General features: G+C 42.8%; 3 protein-coding genes across 4 annotated transcripts; all 3 read right to left on the reverse strand.

Moving 5' to 3' along the window:
- Positions 1-476: 476 nt before the first annotated feature.
- capn10 (calpain 10) lies at positions 477-8,225 on the reverse strand. Its single transcript, XM_047588868.1, has 13 exons — positions 7,932-8,225; positions 7,592-7,826; positions 6,829-6,960; positions 6,350-6,546; positions 6,024-6,262; positions 5,810-5,948; positions 5,217-5,383; positions 4,882-5,138; positions 4,608-4,810; positions 4,163-4,409; positions 1,500-1,693; positions 1,376-1,421; positions 477-966 (listed from the first exon to the last, which is right to left on the reverse strand). The coding sequence occupies exons 2-13, from the start codon at positions 7,727-7,729 to the stop codon at positions 937-939; spliced, it is 1,989 nt and encodes a 662-aa protein (XP_047444824.1). The 5' UTR covers positions 7,730-7,826; positions 7,932-8,225; the 3' UTR covers positions 477-936.
- Positions 8,226-9,331: 1,106 nt separating this feature from the next.
- On the reverse strand, positions 9,332-10,185 carry LOC125010333 (monocyte chemotactic protein 1B-like). Its single transcript, XM_047588876.1, has 4 exons — positions 10,033-10,185; positions 9,764-9,869; positions 9,591-9,671; positions 9,332-9,501 (listed from the first exon to the last, which is right to left on the reverse strand). Exons 1-4 carry the CDS (start codon positions 10,094-10,096, stop codon positions 9,492-9,494), a joined length of 261 nt encoding a protein of 86 aa, XP_047444832.1. The 5' UTR covers positions 10,097-10,185; the 3' UTR covers positions 9,332-9,491.
- A 1,486-nt stretch (positions 10,186-11,671) lies between these two features.
- LOC125010332 (monocyte chemotactic protein 1B-like) lies at positions 11,672-12,582 on the reverse strand. Of its 2 annotated transcripts, none has more exons than XM_047588875.1 (4): positions 12,332-12,582; positions 12,052-12,157; positions 11,879-11,959; positions 11,672-11,786 (listed from the first exon to the last, which is right to left on the reverse strand). In XM_047588875.1, the coding sequence occupies exons 1-4, from the start codon at positions 12,393-12,395 to the stop codon at positions 11,768-11,770; spliced, it is 270 nt and encodes an 89-aa protein (XP_047444831.1). In that variant the 5' UTR covers positions 12,396-12,582; the 3' UTR covers positions 11,672-11,767. The 2 variants fall into 2 exon arrangements, with proteins under 2 accessions (XP_047444831.1, XP_047444830.1); XM_047588874.1 differs by having other exon boundaries at positions 11,672-11,789.
- Positions 12,583-16,205: the final 3,623 nt, after the last annotated feature.

Consider the following 16,205-nt stretch of genomic DNA (forward strand, 5'->3'; position numbering starts at 1 on the left):
TCTGGCTCCGCCGAATAATAAGGTACCCTGTGACTTCAGCGCACACAGACGGCGTGAGCGGGCGGACACACACCACCATGTGCACAAAGAGGAGCGGCGGCATCTTCACACGAAGCGGCCTCCTCTGATGTTCCGCGTCCCTTGTTTCATCCCTCCCGTCCCTCTGCTTGTCATCAATTCTTGCGCCAACTTCAAAGAGTGGCTCTTTTCGGGTCCGAGCAAAGCCACGGGCCGAGTCTGCGGGGCCAAAAGGAAAGGAACTTCTTTATTAGGTGCGGCCTGACTTTAGCCTTCACCGTGACTGTGAGCAGGTTTGTGGACAGGGGACTGTGGAAACCCCATGTTTGTGTCTAGAGGTAAACAATGCAAGCTCGATAAGAAGCGTCTGGGGGTGAGGGACGGGGAGCTCTGGGATAGTATGGCACGTTATGGTGCGGTGTGGTTTGGTTGGCTCTGCTGTCGCAGACCACCCCCTCGCCCGTTGCCCCCTGTGCCTCTGCGAGGACCTTCATGAGAGAGCCCTTTGTTCCGGGCCGGCAGGCGCACCAGTGAGTGAATGAGCAAGAGCAGCGGCGGCCTTCTTCAGTGGCGGCTGTTTGTTTACACCAGCCAGTCCCGTCATACTTCATTAGCAGCCCAGCCCACCGACAACCTCTGATGTCCTAATCGCTGATGAGTGTGTAGCTGCCCATCAGCCCCGAGCCTCAGCGGTTCTGGGTAAAGGGCTTTCTGGCATTCCCACTGAATGTTCCTGCCTTCTCAGCCACTCATGGTACGTGTACATATATGCGCGCGCGCACACACACACGCACGCACGCACACGCACACGCACGGCCTCTGTGGTGAGGGTGGATGCTAGAACTGGTTCTTTCATCGCGGGCCAAGAGGCACAGGGAGGTGAGTCGACATCAGTGGAGCAGCAACAGTCCCCAAGAACTAGCTCTGCATCACAGAGATGTGAGAGACCTGCCGCCCAGACAGAGACAGAGACAGAGATGGAGACGGAGAGGGGGATTATTCAGTGCTGCCATCTTCTGATCACAATCATTAAAGTTTGACATGTAAAAATAAGACATTCATATGTGAACCGTCCACTACATGTTAAACTCCCGTTAATATCTGATGAATCAGCTTGTAGGTAAATTTCATGATGTTAGAAAATACAGATGTTTCAACTAACAAATATTTTGACTAATGGGTTAAAACGTTCATCAGACACGGTGATAAACTCCCATCATAATTCCACACATGACGAAAGTGAGGTATTCAAATTGCTTGGCTTGTCTGACCAATAACGTGAAACCCCAAAACAAATCGATTGATCATAAATCCTTCCAGTGCAAGAGAATATGATGTGTACTCAAAATGAACCGACCTCCTGAATGGCTTTCCCAAGCCTCTCCTGGCTTTTCACCACTTTCCTGAAAGAGACACAGACCCGCCGTCACTTTTAACAGTTACACAATGAAAGTGGGAGACCTCAGGGGAAGAAAGCTAACCGGTGTGTTCGGCGAGCCAGACTGAGGGTGAAGTTTGCAGAGCAGTCAGGCTGATAGGTGGACGGCACTATGGTGTAAGCTCCAGGAGGGAGGGAGCAGGCGTGACTGACGTCCTGGGTGTAGCAGTGAGGGATGCAGCTGGCTACGGGATCCTCGTCCCTGGGAATCGTCTGCTCAGATTCCCCTTCTCGTACCTGGGTACATTTTTAAATGTGCACAATTTTAAGAGTGGCAGCATAGCAATAAATAGTAATAAATATAAAAGTACAAAAAATAAAAGTACAATGGTGCAATGTTGATGGTGCAAGGTCGGCTTGAATTTTAATTTTTTTTATTGATCAACATTGATTTTTGGTATTTGATGTTTAAAAATGTCCATGTTTATTTCTGCGCACTCTGTGTTAAGCAGTTCTCCTCAAGGTCTGAGATGAGTGGACCACATGCTTCAGGCTGGCCAAGTACAGACAGAAAAAAAGAAGGAGGTGGAACAAACAAGAGCACAGAGGCAGAAAACAATGTGTGCACTGCTCAAACTTTAAGTCAGTTCGATTTCTGGGACATTGATCTGGTCAGTTAAGTAGCGGAGGGAGTCGTTACAGTTTCAGCTGCTTTGGGGGTATTGACATTTCTTCCCTCCTCATCTTTTCTCACTGGTTTTCACTAGTTTTATATTTGACCAGGGTCAGTGTCACTACAGTGGACCCTATAAAGGGTGCACAGGCTGTCCACTTCCTCCAGGATGGCACATCAATATGTACCATTCCCAGAAGGTTTGCTGTGTCTCCCAGCACAGTCTCCATAGGAGATTCCAGGATACAGGCAGTTACTCTAGGACAGCTGGACAGTACACGGTCCTCAACTCATCAGGAGGACGGGTATCTGCTACCTTGTGCAAGGAGGATCAAGCCGGGCATTACCAGAGCCCTACAAAATGAGCTCCACTAGGCTACTAGTGTTAATGTCTCTGACAAAAAGATCAGTAAGAGACTTCATGAGGGTGGCCTGAGGGCCCGACGTCCTCCAGTGGGCCCTGTGCTCACTGCCCAGCGCCGTGGAGCTCGATTGACATTTGTCAAAGAACACCAAAATTGGCAGATCTGCCACTGACGCCTTGTTGCTACAGATGAGGGCAGGTTCACCCTGAGCACATCTGACACATGTGAAAGGGTCTGGAGAAGCCGTGGAGAATGTTACGCTGCTTGTATCATGGGTCAGCTTGACCGGTTGAGGCATGTCCATGGAGGGACCCACACAAATCTACAGGCTAGACAACGGCACGCTGACTGCATCAGGTGTCTAATACACGACACTGGTGCAGCGTATCTACTCTGATCTACAATGGCAGGCCTTATGTGGTGAGGGTATACAGGCTGTTCCTGGAGGATGGCGGGTGCCGCTGTCATACTCTGCTACAGTTTCTTTATTTAACATTATTCCACTGTTGTTCAGCTGTTTAAATGTCAAAAATCAAGGTTTTCCACTGGTCGTGCCACGATGACCCATGGCCATCGCTGCACATGCAAACTCTAGATAAAGATCGAGGATTTTCCGACACCAGAAATGGCATGCTGGAATGTGGAAAGCTGCTTCCATTTCCAGCACAATATGTGCAGCTTGGTTAAAAATAGTATGTAAATCACTACAACAGTTTAAAAGATCCGTTGCAGCAGATAAAGAATATTTGTATATGTGTATCTATTTTTGCTCCGTTGTGTTTACGCCACTAATGCTTTACACCACTCAGTCGCAAATTTAAATCTTAAAATGCTGTCCAAGCATCAAGCAGTAGTAGTAGTAATTATTTTGCACGACCTGGATGAACTACGCATACATTTTAAGAGCTAAAAGATCCTTTAGCCTCATTTATTACTAATATCATCAGTCTGTGAGTGTTGGGGTCTAAAAGTGGCATCATTGTTTTCTCAGTCTCCCATATAGGAAGTATTAACTTCCTCTTCTTAACTTCTTTGTGTATGAAAAGGATTTTAAGTCAGTGTAACTTCATATATACACATGATATGGCATAACATTATGACCACTTTCCTAATATTGTGTAGGTCTCCCGTGTCTCAAAGACAGCTGTGACTCATCAGAGAATGGACATGGGCCTTCTGAAGGTGTCCTGTGGTGTCTGCTAACATGATGTTGTCAGTGGGGGTCTTTGGGTGCTGTGGGTTCAGGGGAGGGGCCTCTGTGGATCAGGCTTGTTCCACTGTGTCCAATAGATTTTTGATCAGTTTGGGATCTAGTTGATTTAGAGGCCAGGTCAACACCTTGTGCTGTTTTTCATGTTTTTTGAGTTGTTCCTAAACCATTTTTGTTTGTCTGTGTCAGGCTGAATCCTGCTGCTATCGAGGAGTGTCATTGCTATGGGGTGGGGGTGTCTGGTCTGGTCTAGGTGGGTGCTACATGTCTAAGTAACATTAACACAAATGTCAGGTCCAAACGTTTCCCAGCAGAACACTGAATCGTCACATGAGTGTCATAATATTATGCCTGATTGGTGTAAATATATATATGTATATATATATATAAATTAGTCTTTGTAAAAACAGCTAGATTTAGAGATTCAGCTGCCCACTAAGAGACAGCTCACTCCAGAATGACTGATGCCTCATTGCTTTTAGCCGACATCGACATTCTCCCTTTAATGTGTGACTGACCTGATAAACGTGGAAGCCAATAGGGTGCAGGTCGGTGTCAGGGCGACTCTGCTGAAGGGTAATCCTGACATTAACCCCCGATGGCTCATCGCTCACTGTAAACGGGAAGCTGGGGTTCTGCCAGTGAGACAGGAAGTTCCTGCTTCCTCCGGCCGTCCTTCCCTCCACCCACGAGCCCCGGAAGTAACTGGTCTCCCACTCACCATCTGTTGTTAATGGCAGTGAGGGTGCTGGGCTTTTCAGGGCACTGAGGATGACATGACCTTTGTTATGTTGTGACTAATATAATCACAAGCAAACATCCTTTACACGAAGAAATATGACATTTAGTGTTTGGTCTCTTAATTCATGTGTTCAGCAGCTTGATATTCTCAGTGTTTTCATTCATTTTTTACAGGAATAAGACAGACTTGTTGACTCTCTCTTCCTCGCAAGTCATTCGAACCTGAGGGATGTGGCAGAGGAGGAAAAGACCCGGATGAGAAAGCGAGCTTCTGCTCCTGGCTGGTAGGTGCTGGGGATAAGAAGGTAGTATCCAGGCTCCAGCTGCCTGCGGAGAACCACCTCCCTCTCGTAGGCATGGCAGTGAGTAGAAGCACAAGGGGGCTTGTTCAACATCCGGCTCAGATTAAAACGCTTCTTCTCCACCTGGAGAGAATTACACATTTGAGTGAAATGGCACAAAGCCGCCCACGGGCACGTCACAAGGCGGCACAAACCTTCCACGCGTGTAGAGCGATAGCCTGGTAGTGCTGGTGCTTTGTGTTCTTGCTGTCCTCGAGCGGCGTTTGTGCGTGTTTCTCAGGGTTTTTCCGTTTCCGATGCTGCAGCAGGGTCACCAGTACCTCTCCCTTCTCACACACTTTGAGCCAAAACTTGGGGTTGCTGCTGTAGCCGCTGCTGTTTCGGCTGCCACCAGCAGAGTGTCCTTTAACCCAGCGACCAGTCAGCTGATGACTGTGTGGCAGCAGATTTCCTGTGAAAAAGGTTAAAGGAGGTTAAAATCTGAGACTGAGATTAGGAAATATCTTTAGCTAAATGATTTTGAAGTGACCTGTATAAATGCTCTTTAAGTGCCCTTCTTCACTGATGGGATATCCCACCGTCACATCATCGAAGTGGGTCATAAATTCGGCCTCGTCCAACCAGAACTCGCCCTCGGCCACCCTGGCTCGTAGGTCTGAGGCGCAAACAGGGTCAACAGTGCTCCAACCTGCTCCACTGCAGAGAGACGTAGACAAGAGATGGATCTGACTGTCTGGACTTTCCACCACTTACAAACTTGTTGATATAACGGGTGTGTGACTATGAACGCCTTAAAGTCACTGTTTCACATGGTTCAATACTTGCCAACAACAACCACATTCAGAGTTTTTGTTTATTCAATTATTAAACTTGACTATTTATAACTGTTTATTCTTTTAGTGTGTGGATCGTCTCTATCAAAACTACTTTCACAGTCAACATTCTTCAGTAAATGGTTGTGAAACTGAAGAAAAGCTTTAAATGCATAGTGACAATGAGATGAAACACGCCGTCACTTGAATTAAGCCTGGCTTACTTTTCACATTTAAAGCTGACTGATGGACATCTAGATTCAGCTAAACTCCGTTTTGAAGACGCTGACTCTAAAACACACACGCCTACCATATCCAGGCCCCTCCCCAGCAGCATCTTCCCCAAGGGTTTCTGATCCTGAGCAGCCGCACTTCACCCTCTGACAGCTTCTTCACGTCCAGCCACTCCATGACAGTCAGAGCGTGGTACTGATCCAGCTCACTCACTCCTACGACAGACAAGAGGTTTGACAGGTAGCAGGGAACCACTCAACGCATCAACTAGAAGGAAACCCTTTCCTGACCTCCAGGGGTGCTGTGAGTGGAGCAGCTGAGCGCACAGTCGTCCCTCACGGGGTACAGGAGGTTCAGGTCCAGCCTTCTCCTCCTTACTTGGTCACTGTCCTGCTCTGTTCGCTCCCCCTCCTCCTCCTCCTCTAAACCAAAGTCTCCCAGGCTCCAGTGCTCAGTTAGACCTCCAGTCAAATCCACCAGGGCCTCAGACACCTGCCCTGCCCACAGTTGCTCATATGAACCATAAAGCCTGGAGAGGATCCAGTGGATAAGTGGTGAGATATGCAGTAAAACACAACAAAATTCATGATGTGGTCAGTTTAAAGATGCTACTTACTTAGCATAGGCCTTCTCCAGCAAGGCCACCCAAAAGGCAGTGGGGGAGTGGCAGCGCGAGAAGCAAAGAGAGGAATTAATACAAGGCAGTCGGTCGTCGATTGTCACCTCTGTCCAGTGTCCCCGCTGCCAAAAGCAAAACCTAAAGGAGCCCCTGTAGCTGCTGTCACCCCACTGCGGCTGGTCTGGAGGCAACACCTACAGCAAGGGAAGCGCAAAAGGTCCTTTTTAATGCCCACTCTTCAGATTCAGTTTAAAGTCAGAGCTGCAGATCCTAATCTACATGCACCCTCACCCCGCTAGCCTTTTACACCCACACACCTTCTCTCACACACACGCTCTCCTGCTGACAATCAAACAATTGTGTGCGTTTAACACAGGGGTCTTATGCTCTCATAGTGACAATAAAGACTCTTGATTACTTGATCACTAAAGACCTATTAAAATCTGTCAGATAACACAGCAGTGCAGTTTGTGTACCTTGTTCAAAAGCTGTTTGCTCTTGAGCAGGAAGGTGCATGCACAGAGAAACCAGCAGTCTCCTAACAGGCCTTGTTTCACGTGAGCCAAGTTGATGTTGTCTGGAAAGAGAGCTGGCGCCTGGCAGATCTCCTGGGGGTGTGGAAATTAAAATAAAATAAAATGACTCGCTACACGAAAAGAGTACAAAGAGTGTTGGCTTCAAAAGCATTAGTTAAAATAGACTTAAAGGGCAGTTAACAGGAGACAAAAGATTCTCAGTCATCCAGGTCATGCGTCTAAGAACAAAACCAAAACAAAGACAACTGCAGTCATCTTGAGGACGTGTCACCATCATTCAAGTGGCCTCTTCAGTTCTAAATGACTGGTGAGGGGTTTAGGTTTTTTTTCTCTATCTGGAACATCTGTAGGTGGTTAGCTTGAACAACGTCCCCTAATTGCAGTTGGGTATTGGATAGTAAAGAGACTCTACACTTTGATGAGAAACTCAAGAAAGTCCAGCTGAAAGTCTGCATTGTTTCCAGACAGGTTAAAGTATTATGTAAGTTGAACAATAACTTTGCTCCATCTCATTTCATAGTCAAATCCACCACCTGATTCAGGAAATTCCTCGACGCCTGAGCGCGTCATCCTGTGATGGGTGTTACTGAGCCAGTACTCACACGTGCTGAGCAACATCTCACCCGTGACAAGAAAAAACACGGGTTGAATTCACCTTGGCATTTCCTATTTCCTCTTGGCACGTCACACTAAACCACTGTACCTGCGGCCGCAGCCAGGTGATGTCTCCTTGCAGCCTGGCGATGGGCGTGAACCTGTCAGAGAACAGGGACGCGTCCTCATCGGGGAAGTCCCGGTCCTCAAACAGACCCCCACTTTCTGTCCTGCCCTCCTCTTTCATGACTGCTACGCGTTGGGCCTGGATACCTGCCAGGTCTGTGGGTGTACCTCAGCCAGCTGTGACCACCCCCACTGCAGCCATTACACCTGCATTACACCTAGAAACAAAACACTGATGTTACACATGCACAGGGGCTAATAAGAGATGCTGTACACGCAATACACTGCAAAGAAAGGCTCAAATGTAATTATATGGCTCTTACTTTGCTCCCTTGTAAGCATCTTTCCCTCGTAGCTGTCATTATTGATATCGACACGGCTAGCACAGTTAGCTTCAGCTAGCTGGTGCTGCGTTCAGGGACCGGGCGTGCTGGCATCCTCATATCGCTCCATCTTATCATGGTTTCAGACACCTAACCACAGCGACTTTTTATCAGCGTGGCACATTTCGCTATGAGTTAAACCCAAACCAGACTCTTTGCAGTCATCTTGGAGAAATTAAACACACGGGAAGTGCCTTCCGCCTCGGACATCCAGCCGGTCCCTCATGAGGTGAATCCTTCCTGGGCTGGAGGGGCAGTGCCCCCCACCGCCGAACCTCTGAATTACACTCTGTGTGGACACATGCCACGGTGTGAATTAATAAAAAATAATACAGCAACAACCCTGTGACAGGTCACGGCTTCAGTGAATGCCATAATGTTCAAATTATTTTAGATAAACATCAGTGAAGTTAAAATCAGTGGAGGCCACAACAAAGAAAGAAGATATAAAAATGTATATCAAAAGTTTAGAAACCCTGAAAAACTACAAGTATGTATAAATCAAAATGCATACAACTAGGTCTGAAGAAGACAGTCCTAATGAGTTCTGTGGGTTGTTCAGCTGGGAAATGTAATATTTGACAAAATACATAGTATTTACCTATTCTTATGAAATGATTGTGACAATGTGATTTGTGTAAACAGGAATAAAAAAGAAAGTGTCTAAAAACAAAATTATTCCAACTTTATGGGCAACAGTTTACTAATCTAGACACAAATGGCCATTGGACTCACTTGAATTTGGTAGTGTGTTATTTGCCTTTTTTATTTTTATACTCATTGACTTATTTTATTTATTTATTTTTTATCTCAGATGTTTATATTTCTAGTTAAGTGTTTAACTTCCTGTGCTGCGGGTCTTACAGTAACGCAATTAAGTCCTCTGTAAGTGCTGCACATACAGCAGAATTGATAATAGAGCAATAATTGGCTTGATGTGATATTTTGGACGTGATTTTTTTTTTTTGTTTGTTTTTTGTTTTTTTACAATAAATTAACAAAAGTGAGTCTAAGCAGCAGCTGGGATAGTGTCAACAAGAGCATTATAACCTTGAATAAAGTATAATTTATCTCAGGGCTGCGTTTTAGTGCAGTGGTCATGCTTAATGAACTGGAAAACACATTTACTAACAGGGTTTTCATAATGTCTTAAGCACCTTTCTTTTTTATTTCTGGCTTCCTTCCTTTCCTTATGTCTTTTATTTCCTTTCTGTTCCTTCTTTACAGTGAGTAGGCCTATTTTTACTTCACGCTCTGCATGCGTCTATTACTCGTGTTTGTTCATGGAGTTGCAAAAATTATACTTTGGTATTTTTCAACATATCCATAAAAAACAACAGACCCAGGTTCCTCAATTTATATATAAAATATATATTTTATTGGATTCACATAAACAGATTTAAAGGATTACAAATATTATTTTAATTCACTTTGAATTTATGCCTTTATGCGTTGACTTCATCTTCTGTGTTTAAGCTCTCAGGCGACCTCTGTGCATGTTCATGGTCTTCTGAAAGACAAATGAGGGACACATTAAACAGAGTCACACAGCACAACTAAATGAGTGTTGGTGCTGTTCTTGTGTTTGAGTGATCTTACTGTGGCAGCTTCTTCATGGCCGGCGGAACCCTCCAGTCGTGTGGATTGCCACACACGTATCTGCCCCTGATAGTCCTGAAACTGTTGTCAGAGGAGGAAAGACATTCAGTACAATGACAGTGCCAACAGTGGACATGTGTGTTGTTTTAATTGCGTTGATTATTTTATCTTACATTACTGCTTCAAGTTTGCAGTAATTGATGTCTTGAATGGTGTAGTCTTTGAGTAGTCTGAGACTGATTTTCTTTGGTTGGTATTTAGTGCAGCATAAAATGGGACCTTCAAAGAAAAGAAGAATCACACAAGTCTAGTTACATATTTCCTGTAATGTCATTTCAAACATAGAAACGTGTGACATGTTCTCATGAATCAATATTAATAGTGAAATTTAATACATCATCAATCATCATGTCGCTATGATTACAGGTGAAGTCCTACTTACTGCTTTCACCGAGCGTCGCCAGCAGCACCAGCAGTATGGAGACACAAGCAACAACCTTTGCCATTCTCTTCAGCCGTGGATTATGTTAAGAGCAGGAGTGTCAGTCTGGATGAACTGATAAGGTCTGCCTCTGGTAGTGAAGTTTAAATACTTACTAGTAGCTGAAGGTAATTTCCCTCTGTAATTTCCAATGTATTTGGGTCAAGTGGGAACTTGACGTTCTACTTACTTTTACCACAACCACACCTCCTCTCCCCTCCCCAAACCCAGAACAGAGCACAGTACTTGAGACACACGGGATGTAAAGAAATAGCATATATGCTCTGGGTTACTAAAAACAATGATATCAGAAGACTAATATTAGGCAATAAACTACACATATACAAGTATTTACTTTAATTAGTTTCCTGAGAAGCAGAAAGTAATATGAACAAATTACATATTTTATTTAAATAGTTTTTACGTAAATCAGTGCATTACTTTGGCCACCACAATCTCCTTTCTGATTCATATACCAAGCACACAATGTGTGTTTTTTTTTGTATCAGTGGTTCAGGCTGGTGGTGGTGGTGTGATGGTGTGGGGGATATTTTCTTGCCACACTTTGGGCCCCTTAGTACAAACTGAGCATGGTTTAAATGCCACAGCCTACCTGAGTATTGTTGCTGACCATGTCCATCCCTTTATGACCACAGTGGACCATCTACTGACGACTACTTCCAGCAGGATAATGCACCATGTCACAAAGCTCATATCATCTCAAACTGGTTTCTAGAACATGACAATGAGTTCACTGTACTCCAATGGCCACCACAGTCACCAGATCTCAGTCCAGTAGATAGATCACCTTTGTGATGTGGTTGAACAGGAAATTCTCATCATAGATGTGCAGCCGAACAATCTGCAGCAACTGTGTGATGCTATCATGTCAATATGGACCAAAATCTCCGAGGAATGTTTCCAACACCTTATTGAAAGTATGACACCAAGAATTAAGGCAGTTCTGAAGACAAAAGGGGTCCAACCTTTTACTACGTGTACCTAATAAAGTGAGTGTATATCATGATTAAAAACAGTAAGGTTGACTGTCTGAGATATTCTTAGTCCAGGTATTTGTACACTTGTATCTTTTATGTCAAACAACCCAAAATAAAACATGGGGCTGTCGGATGAATACTGCCTCTACTGGAGCCCTGTTTTTAAAATGTATTTTAGTCGACATAAAGTTAAAAATCATAACCTGTTCCCGACCCTGTAAGGATCTCGTTCTTTTTAATTCGAGCCAGTTAAAAAATAAATAAATAAATACACAGACTGTCTTGCGGCAGCAGTGTTTTCCTCTACATCACAATTAAACCATAACCACTCAGTTTTTCCAAGTTATATATGAAAACACATCTACTAACAGGCTTTTCATAATGTCTTAAGCACCTTTCTCTTTTATTTCTGACTTCTTTCCTTTCCTCATGTTTTCTTATGTCTTCTTATGTATTTTATTTCCTTTCTGTTCCTTCTTTACAGTGAGTATTTTTACTTCACGCTCCGCATGTGTCTACACTACTCCTGCTTGTTCATGGAGTTGCAAAAATTATACTTTGGTATTTTTCAACATATCCATAAAAACAACAGACCCAGGTTCTTCAATTTACATATAAAATATATATTTTTATTGGATTCACATAAACAGATTTAAAGGAATACAAATATTATTTTAATTCACTTTGAATTGATGCCTTCATGCTTTGACTGATGATCTTCTGAAAGACAAACGAGGGACACATTAGACAGAGTCACACAGCACAACTAAATGAGTGTTGGTGCTGTTCTTGTGTTTGAGTGATCTTACTGTGGCAGCTTCTCCATGGCCCTCTGAACCCACGGGTCTTTCGGATTACCACACACGTATCTGCCCCTGATAGTCGTGAAACTGTTGTCACAGGAGGGAAGACATTCAGTACAATGACAGTGCCAACAGTGGACATGTGTATTGTTTTAATTGTGCTGATTATTTTATCTTACATTACTGCTTCAAGTTTGCAGTAATTGATGTCTTGAATGGTGTAGTCTTTGAGTACTCTGATACTGAGTGGTTTTGGTTGATATTTAGTGCAGCATAAAATGGGACCTTCAAAGAAAAGAAGAATCACACAAGTCTAGTTACATATTTCCTGTAATGTCATTTCGGACACAGAAACGTCTCACATGTTCTCTATATAATCCATACTCTCTATATTAATAGTGAAATTTAATACATCATCAATCATCATGTCGCTATGATTACAGGTGAAGTCCTACTTACTGCTTTCACCGAGCGTCGCCAGCAGCACCAGCAGTATGGAGACACAAGCAACAACCTTTGCCATTCTCTTCAGCCGTGGATTATGTTAAGAGCAGGAGTGTCAGTCTGGATGAACTGATAAGATCTGTCTCTGGTAGTGAAGTTTAAATACTTACTAGTAGCTGAGGGAAATTTCCATCAGTAATTAGCAGCGTATTTGGGTCAGGTGGGAACTTTAACGTGCTGCTTTGCTACTTACTTTCACCACAACCCCCCCCACACACACACACAGACACACACACACACACACAAACACACACACACACACACACACACCGCCCACCCAACCCCAGAACAGAACACAGTGCTTGAGATCGCATATACGCTCTGTATTTAAAATATATACCAAAAATTTAGAAACCCTGAAAAGCTACAAGTATGTATAAAAACATACATAAGACATGGTCCACAAAAGGCAAATGCACAATGGTGACATTGTAGTGCAACACAATAGTGTGCAACAGAGCATCAGTTGCAAACATATGGGTAGACTAAATATCCAGGCAAGTACATTTTCTTTATAGAGCACCTTCCTGGAGCAAACGTGGCAAAGTGCTTCACCATAAAGACAGACAATAGAAAATGAATGCATACGATCAGGTAAGACATATCTTAAGACAATGATTGTGACAATGTGATTTGTGTAAACAGGAATAAAAAGGAAAGTGTCTAAAAACAAAATTATTCCAACTTTATGGAACAGTTTATTAATCTAAATATCCAGTGTACAAACTAAGAGTTGTCAGTAAGATACGGCAGGACACAGAGGCTTGACGCAAGGAAGACTTTACCTTATGGGCGCCTTATTATTTAGAATAAAATAAATTTGAAATGAAATAAAATTGCACAGAATTATCCAAATAGAAATACAGGGATGATCAAAATAAAAGTTTTCTTTCTTTGGTTTCAGTTGGACACTCTTAAAGAAAAATACCTTAAGTGCCTTTTTAATACTTTTGTTTCAAGCAAAACCACTTTACTTTTCAAGAGGTAACCTTTTGTTTTTATATTTGAAAATTAGGGGTGGGCGATATGGCAAAAATGTCATATCACGATTTTTTAAAAATAAAATTACGATTTCGATTTTAAATTGAAAAATGAAAAACAGACAATTTAGTCCAAAGAACCTTTCTCAATAGATTTTATCTTAAGTAGTTGCAGTTTTGCCTGCATGTGCAAACAATCAAGTTTAAGGTAAACAACAACAACAACATTCTAATAAAGTGCACTCTTGCAAAAGTAGTAACAAAAAGTTTTCTACCGTCTTGAACGGTACCATATCTTGTGCAAGATAAAGGCTAATTGCTTCTATTACCTGTTTCCATCGCTTGCTTAACTCGTCATACGGAGTGCCTTTGTTAAACGTCTGTGTTAATGTTTACTGTTTTGGTCTTAGGCTAGCTGCTGCCTCCGCCTGCGGTACCGGTGCCATTGGGCCCCTCGCTGTTTGGCTCTCAGCATATTGTTTAGGATGCTTCCTCTTGAAATGACTAAACAGGTTCGACGTGCGACTATGAAAGTTTACGCCATGTCTCCTGATGACGTCCCCCAGGGGAAACATATAAAAGTTAAAGAGGGTTTCTCAAGAATCATAAGACAAAATACATAGTATATTTACCTATTCTCATGAAATGATTGTGACAATGTGATTTGTGTAAATAGGAATAAAAAGGAACGTGCCTAAAAACAAAATCATTCCAACTTTATCAGCAACAGTTTATTAATCTAGACACAACTGGACAATGGACTCGCTTGAATCTGTTGTCTGTGTGTTATGTGCCTTTATTTTTATACCCTTTGACTTATATTTTTTTTATCTCAAGTGTTTAACTTCCTGCGCCGCGGGTCTTACAGTCAGTGTGTTTACATGCACGTGAAAAAAACGGATTATTGCCTTAATCGGACTATAACAGGAGAACTTAGGTGTATGTAAACACGTTACGCTGGAGTTCTCATTATCCGATTGAGACACCCAGATAATGTGATTGGAATCAGAGTTTTCATCGGATAATGCGCACGCTCCACAACCATTGCGCTGGCATGTGACCCCAGAACAAAAACGTCCAAGAAAGCTGGTCGCAGAAGAAGAAGAAGAGAAACGGAGCCGCTAGAAGAACCGTCTGAGGGATATCGCGGATCTTAGCTGCACCAGAAGTAGCGCGAACGTTATGTACGAGATTTAAAAATTTACTATTATCCATCTGGTTGTTGTTTGAAATGCCGGCCTGCTGCATGAACGACTCTTGTTTATTATTTCATGTAATAGGTCAGCCAGAAATTCTTTCCGTATTAACGTGGTATTAACATGTGAAAAGACACGTATCGCCACCTAGTGTGAAAGAGGAGAACAGTTATTTGGTTTTCTTGCGCCGCATGTAAATTGGGACAAGGACTGTAGTGAGAAAGTCGAATTTTGAGCATAGCTCGATTAAGCTCTTCATGTAAATGCACTGAGTAACGCAATTTAATCCTCTGTAAGTGCTGCACATACCGCAGAATTGACAATAGAGCAGATTTTGGCCTGACGTGATATTTTTTACAATAAATTAACAAAAGTGAATCTAAACAGCAGCTGGGATAGGCTCCAGCAACCCTCACGACCCTAGTGAGGATTAAGCCGTAGTAGAAGATGAGATGAGTCTGAACAGATGGGTCTAGAGGTTCTTCTTAAAATGAGCAGCAATCTGAAAAAACAACAATCTTGATGAGAAGATTTCAATTGGGTCTTGTACTACGTGGCAGCAGCGAGTCTGTGATTACGCAAACAAGAATCTTCCAACTAGAAAATAGTGGCAACTCAGTACAAAGAAGTCAGAATAGGTGTCTAATGAAACCTGTCGAATGAGTTGTTTGACAGTAGCACAAGTAAAGTTCAAGAATGTGCTGCTCAGACACAGGGCTTTCTTTAGCCAAGGCAGATGGAAATTAACATGCCTATACACAGTAAAATCAGCATACCCAAATTAACACTGTAAGAGTTGATCTTAACACTTTTAAAGTGTCTATATGGGTCCACACGTCAGAGTGTTAATTTAACACTTTTTCAATTGTTGGTACCTTTACACTAAGTTAGTGTAAATTTGACTCTTCTTGTAGTTAAATTTAACACACTGCCTAACACCAACCAGTGTTTTTTAACACTTTTATGTAATGATAGAAATTAACTCTTTCAGAGGACCATTTCTTAACTACACAAGTGTTACCCCCATAACACTTAAAAAGTACCAATATAATTCTTAAATAATCCTACAAAAGATACTTGGAAAATGAACTTTATTAAAATAAAAAGGTAGTCATGTTTGGCAGTTCAAAAACATTTATTTTCAAACTTGCACCACAAATATTCGAACATGCAACAGTAAGGCACAATGTATGCATGTAGCGTTAGCACCACTTTAGCATGCTAGCTAGCAACTCCGAACAATTAGCATCATCTTATCACGTTTTATTAAAACATTTATTTTCAAACTTGCACCACAAATATTAGAACCAGCAACAGTAAGGCACAATGTATGTATGTAGTGTTAGCACCACTGTAGCGTGCTAGCTAGCAACTCCGAACCATTAGCATCATCTTATCATGTTTTATATCTATGGCTACAAAGTGCATGACTTGTCTCACTCAGCCAAAACGTCAAGCCAAATGTACTGTTTCTGCTGTTATTCACTTTGTATGTTACATGTGGGGCCAGACATGCCATGCTAACCATGCTAACCTCTAGCTCATTAAGCAGGTGTTCGGGTGGTTAGTAACAGCGCCACGAATAAAGTTCTTTTTCTAACTTCGTTCGGTGTTTCACTGCGGGAATCGCCTTGGGCGTGACCAACTACGGAA

The sequence above is a fragment of the Mugil cephalus genome, chromosome 7 (assembly GCF_022458985.1).
Source record: "Mugil cephalus isolate CIBA_MC_2020 chromosome 7, CIBA_Mcephalus_1.1, whole genome shotgun sequence".
Lineage (NCBI taxonomy): Eukaryota > Metazoa > Chordata > Actinopteri > Mugiliformes > Mugilidae > Mugil > Mugil cephalus.

What these genes read in the sequence shown, in the direction of transcription:
- LOC125010332 (XM_047588874.1), bottom strand. Translation starts at nt 12,395, where the DNA reads ATGGCAAAGGTTGTTGCTTGTGTCTCCATACTGCTGGTGCTGCTGGCG. An exon ending in TGCAAACTTGAAGCAGTAAT is followed by an intron (nt 11,960 to 12,051) that starts GTAAGATAAAAT and finishes CTGTGACAACAG; the next exon opens with TTTCACGACTATCAGGGGCA. An exon ending in GCCATGGAGAAGCTGCCACA is followed by an intron (nt 11,790 to 11,878) that starts GTAAGATCACTC and finishes TTTGTCTTTCAG; the next exon opens with AAGATCATCAGTCAAAGCAT.
- capn10 (XM_047588868.1), bottom strand. Translation starts at nt 7,729, where the DNA reads ATGAAAGAGGAGGGCAGGACAGAAAGTGGGGGTCTGTTTGAGGACCGG. An exon ending in TCGCTCTACACGCGTGGAAG is followed by an intron (nt 4,811 to 4,881) that starts GTTTGTGCCGCC and finishes AATTCTCTCCAG; the next exon opens with GTGGAGAAGAAGCGTTTTAA. An exon ending in CTGGCTCGCCGAACACACCG is followed by an intron (nt 1,422 to 1,499) that starts GTTAGCTTTCTT and finishes TGTCTCTTTCAG; the next exon opens with GAAAGTGGTGAAAAGCCAGG.
- LOC125010333 (XM_047588876.1), bottom strand. Translation starts at nt 10,096, where the DNA reads ATGGCAAAGGTTGTTGCTTGTGTCTCCATACTGCTGGTGCTGCTGGCG. An exon ending in GGCGACGCTCGGTGAAAGCA is followed by an intron (nt 9,870 to 10,032) that starts GTAAGTAGGACT and finishes TTTTCTTTGAAG; the next exon opens with GTCCCATTTTATGCTGCACT. An exon ending in TGCAAACTTGAAGCAGTAAT is followed by an intron (nt 9,672 to 9,763) that starts GTAAGATAAAAT and finishes CTCTGACAACAG; the next exon opens with TTTCAGGACTATCAGGGGCA.